Below are 8153 nucleotides of genomic sequence, written 5' to 3'. Positions count from 1 at the left end.
CGCGAGCGCCGCTTCAAACGCCATGGCCGCCGCATCGTCGGCCGCGAGCGCCGCAAGACCCTTGTTGATGTGCGCCATGTCGGCCTTGAACGCCTTGCCGACCTTGCCCTTGTTGACCTTGATGTCGACAATGTCCTTGGCGCGCGGCGCGTCGTACTTGAGCGTACCGACCATCTCGACCTTGGACTTGGCGGCGTGGACCTGGAGGTCGTAGCACGAGCGGTCGGCGTGGCCGGCGCACTCGACCCAGCCCGAGCTGAGCTGGATCTCGAGGTCCCAGCAGTCGCACGCGTAATGGGCCATCTCCGTGTCCAAATGCTGGCGGAAGCGGACGCGGTCCATGTCAATGCCAATCGACTTGACGAAGGTCGACGTGCGCGCGAGGTAGTACGCGAGCGACTCGTTGGCAATGATCTTCTGAGCGACCGCGTCACGGACCGTCATCTGGACCGTCTTGCCCGTCGTGAGCTGGAGCTCCTTAGGGAAGAGGGTCAGCATCTGGTCCGCGACGAGACCAAACTTGGCGTGCGACTTGTCGTCCGGGTGCACGAACCACTCGATCTCGGCCTGTTGGAACTCACGGACGCGGACGAGGCCATTACGTGGCGCAATCTCGTTGCGGAACGCGTTGCCAATCTGCGCGCAGCCAAACGGGATCTTGCCGGCGTTGTACTCGAGGAGCCGGCGAAAGTTGAGGAAGATACCTTGCGCGGTTTCCGGGCGGAGGTAGCCGACGTGCGTGCCTTCGGGGCCAATGTGGCACTTGAACATGAGGTTGAATGGCATCGGGAACGAGAGCGGCGCGCCGTGGCCGGGCGAGAGGATGCCATACTCCTGGATGACCGCGTGCATCTCTTCGGGCGAGAGCGACTCGGCCTTGGTGGCCACGAGGCGGTGCTTCTCCTGCTCGGCCGAGCTCAGCGACGACGCGTTCTTGGCGAGGAGGTTCTCGATGAAATCTTCCACGAGCTTGTCGGCGCGGTAGCACTCGCCCGACTTGGTGCACTTGGCCATGAGGTCCGTGAACCGGTCGACGTGGCCCGACGTCTTGAGGACCACTTCGGGCATGATGTTGGTGCACTCGATCTCGAGCACGTCGTCTTCCATGAGGAAGTGGCGGCGCCACGCGGCGAGGAGGTTGCCCTTGAGCGCCGCGCCGGGCGGGCCAAAGTCGTAGAAGCCACCGACGCCACCGTAAATCTCAAACGACGGCACGACAAACATCTTGCGCAAGAGCAAATCCTCGAGCGCTACAGATGGCATGAGTCGGCGAACGCAGCGAAAGCGACGTACCCTTCTTGTTGAGCACCGGGCCGGCCGGCTCGGCCATCGCGCTGACGCTGCGCCTTGAGCTCGTTGAGCGCAACGACGGCCGTCGTGATGTCGGCAGCGGCGCCGCCGTTCTTCTTGAGTTCGCGCACCGTCGCGCCCTGCCGGGCCACGGCCGCCACGAGGCTATCACGGTCCATGCTGCTGCTGTCTTTGGAAAGATGGAAATTGCTGGCAAGGACCTGCGTTTGTGGTCGCTGCGATGTGATTGGTTAAAATGCAAAAGTCAGATAATTGCTGAATGAAGCGGCCGCCATCTCCGGTACGCTAAGGCTAGACCATGTACCGGTAGTTTACCACCACCGAGATCTCTGTTTTCTCTTATGGTGCTATTGCACGAATTGATACCACCAACTTGCTTTGACGGTGAGCGCGCGACGTTGGTGCTTGGTCCTTGGTGGGCTGGCCATCCAGCAATCAATTGACCTATTTGCAACCAAATGCCATCGCATCCGAGCCAATCACAGCGCGGATGCTAGATTCACGCAATTTCTTGTGGCACACTTGGGCAGCGGCGGCAGACGGCGCTGGGTGCTGGCGGGTGGCCACGGATGGCAGCCTCGCCGCCACCACCCATTGACATCGACGAGCGAAAGCTTATGGCTTTGTGCAGGTCATGCTGCGCAGCGGCGAAGGGCATCATTACGGCGACAACGCGACGGCAGGTTCTTGTGGCGAGCGTGCTGGGCAAGAAGACGAGCACGATCGTAGTACGTAACGCCACATTGGCGAAGTCGGTGCAACGAACGCCATCGATGGTCTTGCCTGCTATCCAGCGATGGCAGCTTGGGTTTGAGGAGGCTCCGATCTTGTATATGTACCATGCTGCTGCTTGCTGTGCGCAAGCGCGTCGGAAACGGTGAGCGGCGAGCTTTGATGCTCGTGGATCACTCGCTGTACCTGTCTTGCAGGAGGGAGATGACGCCACCTGCACATCCAGCGCAAGGCATCTCATCGATTCACTCTGGTGCATTCATGCAGGCAACAGGCTGGCAGTGCGTGCGCTTGGTGGTAAACCAGTGTTTATACGGATAGACTAAAATATGTCGACGAGAACCCTGCCTTCTTGACTGTTCGATGCGTTGGCCTTCTTCTACAAGCTCGATCCTAACGACTCCAACGTGCGCGCCAAGTGCCAGGAGATTCTCCAGACCTCAACTTGCGTGCAATTGATTTGGACGCTAGTGACCTCAGCTTGGGTTCACGTGGAGTCCACCACGCTTCGTAGCGGCGAGCAGTCGAGTCACCGACGCCACCAAGTTGGCTTCGCGTACGTACATACTAGTACGGCAGAGATGTTGGCTACAAGCCATTTACACGAAGAAGTCCTTCGATCTTGAACGACGGCCCGAGAAGGCGCTTGGATGTTAAAAGCAGTAAATATGGGAGCGCCAACGCTGTTGCTCCTCGGCATCGGCGAAAGCGAGCTAAAGGCGATGGGTTGACGCACCCTTCCAGTTGAGGACGGGCTCGTGTTGAGCTGCGCCTCGAGCGCGTCAACGGTCGCCGTTCTTCTCGAGTTGTCACCGAGTTACGGCCGCCATGGGCGTGGTGCTGCCGAACGAGCGACGGAACAAGCGGCTGCCATGGACGTTTTCCTATGTGGTCCCTAGGGGAAACGATGCGGCTGGTTTGATTGCAAAGGAGCAAACAGTCACTGGATCGAGGCTGCGGCACGAGTGTACGTGAAAATCAATCCAGCATCGGATTTGGCATGTTCAGTCGACGTGCGCTGTAGCTGTAGATGGTGCACGGTCGCACGCAAGCTTCCCCGAGATCGATTGACGGCTGCACCCTGCGCTGATCGTCCAGTCTTCTGGAGATCTGGCGCCAGGACTGCAACAATAATGCTGGCCGCGAGAGAACGACATATAGTATAAGACCAATCAATCCATTCCGGTGGAAAGAATGAGAAGATGCACAGGATCCGCAGACCGTGGGAATGCGGCCAGCGAGGTTTCCGCAAAGAACGCGGCGGCAATACCTTGCGTGCTGTGCTATCGTGCCTCTGTAGAGAAATCATACATGCATCAAGTGTCGTGCAGCCCGTTCCCCGGCCTCTTCCCGAGACGACATACTGGATCGCGAGGAAGGAACTTCTAGCCGCAGAAGATACGCAGTGGTCAGCAGCAACGACACCTCACGTCATCGTCGCCAGTTATCATCGGGCGCTGGCGACGATGACGTGAGTCTCACTGCGACTGATCCTGCAATCGACACGCATGAGTCTGCGGATAGTTCGCCCCACGCTGCCACTGGAACGCATGCGTTGGTGCCCAGACGCTGCACTCCACAGTGAGATTATCTCAGTGTGAACCATCGCAGTGCGAGTTTCCTCCCTATGCGTCAACCTGCTTGTATACGAGAGTTTGCTACACCTGATGACAAAAAACAAAGTAGATATATATAAGAGATTTGGCTCTACTCTTTGCGACAGAACGAGGTAGATATAAAACACCGTCGATGAATTCATAGAGCGTTCAGCAACGTGGTGTGTTTGGCAGCGCGATATCAGTGCGGCCGCGTGGTCAGAGGAGGCAGAGTGTCCGAGATGCGCACACGTTCATTTATGTCAACTGCGCGACATGCGATGCGTTCAAGCGGTGTGTGTGCGCTCTGGACTCCTACGCCTCCTTTTATACTCCGAGCCACCAGCTCTGGCGACACGAATGTAGAATAGTGTACTATTGTTCTGCGAGTGAAGAAAGGGGTAGGGCATCTCATGCCGATGAATCTAGCAGCAGTGCGCGGACGTTCACGACCAGCAGCCGACGACGCCGACGCACAAAAGAGTCGTGGGACTTGCATTCTTTCGTGCCAAATTTTGTCCATCAAAAAGCGTTCGTCGAGTTTGACCAGCCCCACAACCGCGAGGTCGGTGGTCTTCGAATCTCGCACCTGGTTTCAGCCGACACCAGTGTGTGTAGAGGTCTTGAGAACCGCAGCCGCCGGCCACATACTGTAGGGATGCGTATGCAAGGACTCGAGGCGAGTGCATGGCTCTGAAAGCAAATATAATGCGGTGTGCGTCGGGTTTCGCTGGAGCGGTAACACTGATGCGGTACATAGATGATGCCACCTTCATTCTCCGTGTGTACGATCGCTCGGTTGTTGCCGCCACCGACACAACCACGCCTGCAACAGGAACGTGCGTGGCACTGGGCATGACGCGCCAACGTGATCCGCACCATGTTGAGTCGTAGGCCTGTACGGGCTTGTCGATCGCAAATCGACACGTCCACTTGTTGAAGGGCTCATCGAGCGGAGTTGGAGTTGATTGGTAGAGCTCTACTACTTGTGGACACTGCACGTGACACACGCCCTACTTGTTTCTCCAGGTTTCTTGAAGGTGAAGTAGTAGCTCGTGCGGGTTAGTATGCGTTCGATCACATCCCGTCTTCCGATGCTGGCCCCGTTCATTCCGTCGTCGTCGTCGTCGATGATAGAAGCATGTCGCCAACCCTTTCTTGCTTGCTTGCTTGGAGCTCGCAGGGTACTGTGTGGTAGCACTGGAGGCTCGCTGCGCCTTGGACGACAAGGACGAGAGGCCGCGAAACGTCGGGGGGCCAGTACCGAGCACCGACGACGACGCTGCGGATGCAGTAACGCACTGACCCCTTCACCACAATGCAATTGGTGTAGTAGTGGGACTCGAAGAGGGCGACCGATCCTGCATGCCTCGTCTAGCCATCCAGTCGGTCCAGCATCGAACCTCGTCGTGTCTGGGAATTCGAACCTCGCCACCCACGCGACCTCATAGTAAGCATGCGATCACAACCCATGGACTCGACTCCAAAGCCACAGGACAGCTCTATTACTCGTCGACGTCGCTTTGGCCGCAGCAATGAATGATAGCGGTCAGCAATCCAAGAACGTGTATACGCTCCGTGCGTGGTCTGTCACTTTGCACTTGCTCGTTACCCAAGAGTGGCACCCGATGATTTGTGTTGGTCGTCTGGACCGAAATCGCACACACCCTTCGTCGTCCAGCGCCACCCATTCTCGTCTCCTCACCGAGTGGTGTCCAGTGTATCTATCGCCACTGCAATCGACTGCAATTTTCGATCAATACGCTGTATACCTGCGAGAGAGCGGGCGACGAGTGCATGGGTCGCATGGATTGACAACCGACGTCTGCGATAATGCGCACGCGCCATGGGACGCTCCGCCTGGTGAAATTTCAGTGCCGTCGCACCCAAAGGACCCATCTGGTTGCTAGCACCATTCGCACCGGACCCGGTGGGGGACCCGCCTCGCCATGGGGCTGCGACACGCGATACTTTCAACAAGGTTTATTTTCAGTTAGTCATCGTCGTCAACAAGGCCAACGTAGGGGGCCGTACTCTGCGCTGGCACTATCAGATCGCCGGTGCGCGTCGGACGAGTGTTGGACGAGTGGTGCACCGTTCAGATCTCATTTTGACTCCAAGTACACACACAGCATAATATGGTGATGACCGCGTCCCCCTCGTTTGTCAAGGCCGGCGTCCTCTTCAAGAAGGGGTCGGGCCAAGGCCTCTTCAAGCGCCGCAACTGGAAGCCGCGCTACTTTGAGCTCAGCGAGCACCACCTGCGCTGGTACAGCTACCAGAACGGGACGCAGAAGGGCCAGCTCAACCTCGCCGCGCTCACAGTCGACGCACTCGAGGTCATGCCGAGCGACGCCGTCAAGAAGGGCACGTCGGCCTCGACGATCTGGCGCATTGCGATCCGCAGCGGGTCGCGCCGCCTCCTCATTTCCGCCGCCAACGAGTCGGAAATGAACGAATGGCTCCTTGCCCTCGTCGGCGTCCTCGGACCGTCGACCGCCGACGTTCGCATGGCGAGCCCGTCCAAGAAGATTGTGCTCGCGAGCGAACGCCCCGAGTACGTTGTCTGCAAGCGCCACTCGCGCGTGCACTCGGTGCGCAACAGCAGCTTTGCCATGGTCCCGCTCGCCAAGCTGCAGCTGGTCTAAGCGATCACGCGCTCGTATTTATGAGGACGCACGTCAAGCAAGACGACGATCTGTATCGACGACTATTTATCCAAAAACTAATACTTATCTATCCAATATACACGACGCAGCCGTGGCGATCGAAGCCATGGCGTCCTGCGCCGCTTTTCTTTTCATCACATTGTCTCTTGCTTCTCCAAGATCGTGGCGGTAGCCAGCGCATGGAGCGCACCAGAAAATGCTTGCGTCTCGGCCGCGCCGTTGTTGAAGCCTTTTCTTGAGGTTGCCAGCGCAGGAGATCAGCGCGTATCCGTCTCGGGACGGACAAGATTGCCTCTGTCGTCGGACCTACTACTGTGCAGCGGCAGTCGTGCGCAGTGAGAAATATCAAACGAACGCCTCCGAACGCGCGCAGGCCGAGTACCGGTACTGCAGGTTCTATGAGAACTTAGTATCTTGTACCGGTATGTAGCTATCCTGGCTGGATTCTTGTGAAGGATAGCTCGCTCAATCGGCCGCAGGCAGCCCGACACAGAGGTACTCGTATGCATCAACGTGCACGGCGATCAAGGAAAGAACTGGACGGCGATGGGCGACCATGAATAGCTTTTTTGTATGGGCTGCATCGATCTGCTACATCGAGGGGCAGAATCCATGTGTGTGCACGTCGATGCTACTTGGTAAAATGGAAAAACCACCACGTCGCCAACGAGTGCTACTGACGCAAGATAGATCGAGGGCCGCACGAACGACCTACGATGCTAATACAATTGCCAACGATGGGACTCAAGACCGTTCCTAGGCTTGGACTGTGAGGGCACCGGATGTTAAGACGTCGCGTCTGTCCACTGACGCCATCGTCTCGCGAGGCTGCATCGGACTCAGGGCTTGATGCTGACGTGCGATTGACCACGACGACCATCATTCGATGCCATCGCCCATGTCGTGTGGATGGCGCCTTGTAATCGCGGTGACTACACTGTATTGATTGCTTGCTTGTCGGATTTCGACACAAATGCATCGCGCGGGGACGTGGCTCTCTGTCGTCGTTGACTGCGCGGGTTGTGCAGATGTATTCACGTCTCTGTGATCCTTGAGGTGCAATACTAACCGGGTTGTTGTCGTCGTTGATACACCACAACCTGCAGACGTTGGATGAATTGTCACAAAATGCGTAGGTCCCCCTATATTTTTATTGCGCGTTGTGTTTTATAGGGACCGTCCTATACGGAACCGTAGACAATAATATATTGAATGCAAAGTGAGCATCGATGCGATACGGGCCGTGACTTTGCACTTGCGAACCCGTGGGACGGGCTGGCTCGCATGCACGCTCGTTCAGTCTCGAATTTGCTCGGTTTTGCGCAGATACTACGACCGCAACTCATGCAGCCGACCACTACGACGATCCTTAAAGCCGGTGTGCTCCACAAGAAGGGGTCGGGCGCCGGCCTCTTTGGCCGCCGCAACTGGAAGCCGCGCTACTTTGAGCTCACAGCCACCCACCTCTCGTACTACGACTTTGCCTCGCGCCAGCTCAAGGGCGTCGTGAGCCTCGATGCAATTGGCGTCGACGCCATCGAGTGCATGCCCGAAGACGCAATCAAGACGGGCTCGTCCGGCTCGACCATCTACCGCATTGGCGTCACCACACCAACTCGCCGCCTGCTCTTGTCGGCGGCCAACGAAAACGAAATGTACGACTGGATCGACGCGCTCGTCGAGGTCGTCGCTGCCAACGCCAAGACCAAGGCGCTCGCCAAGATTGTGCTCGGCTCGGACGGCAAGGCGTCGACCGAGCACTCGCTCGCGTCCAAGGCGGCGCACGGTGTGTCGCTGGCCCCGCTCACACGCCTACCAAGCACCCTCAAGGCATAAGCGCCTCTCG

General features: G+C 57.7%; 3 protein-coding genes across 3 annotated transcripts in view; 2 read left to right on the top strand and 1 right to left on the bottom strand.

Annotated features, from left to right (window-relative positions):
* The window catches only part of SPRG_21105 (glycyl-tRNA synthetase), a gene marked incomplete at both ends in the record, with an annotated part of 2082 nt that extends 613 nt beyond the window's left edge, over positions 1-1469 (bottom strand). Inside the window, 2 exons of the mRNA XM_012351901.1 lie at positions 20-1250; positions 1310-1469. Coding sequence (XP_012207291.1) covers positions 20-1250; positions 1310-1469 — 1391 coding nt within the window. The remainder of the gene's footprint in view (positions 1-19; positions 1251-1309) is intronic.
* A 4307-nt stretch (positions 1470-5776) lies between these two features.
* On the top strand, positions 5777-6286 carry SPRG_12225 (hypothetical protein; the record flags this gene model as incomplete). Its single annotated transcript, XM_012351870.1, has 1 exon — positions 5777-6286. One exon carries the CDS (start codon positions 5777-5779, stop codon positions 6284-6286), a length of 510 nt encoding a protein of 169 aa, XP_012207260.1.
* A 1334-nt stretch (positions 6287-7620) lies between these two features.
* Positions 7621-8143, top strand: SPRG_12224 (hypothetical protein; the record flags this gene model as incomplete). Its single annotated transcript, XM_012351869.1, has 1 exon — positions 7621-8143. The coding sequence occupies exon 1, from the start codon at positions 7652-7654 to the stop codon at positions 8141-8143; it is 492 nt and encodes a 163-aa protein (XP_012207259.1). The 5' UTR covers positions 7621-7651.
* Positions 8144-8153: the final 10 nt, after the last annotated feature.

Source organism: Saprolegnia parasitica (assembly GCF_000151545.1).
Source record: "Saprolegnia parasitica CBS 223.65 unplaced genomic scaffold supercont2.88, whole genome shotgun sequence".
NCBI classification, from domain to species: Eukaryota; Oomycota; class Saprolegniomycetes; order Saprolegniales; family Saprolegniaceae; genus Saprolegnia; species Saprolegnia parasitica.
Note: the sequence above shows the minus strand (reverse complement) of the source record. Positions and strands in the feature narration are given on the sequence as shown.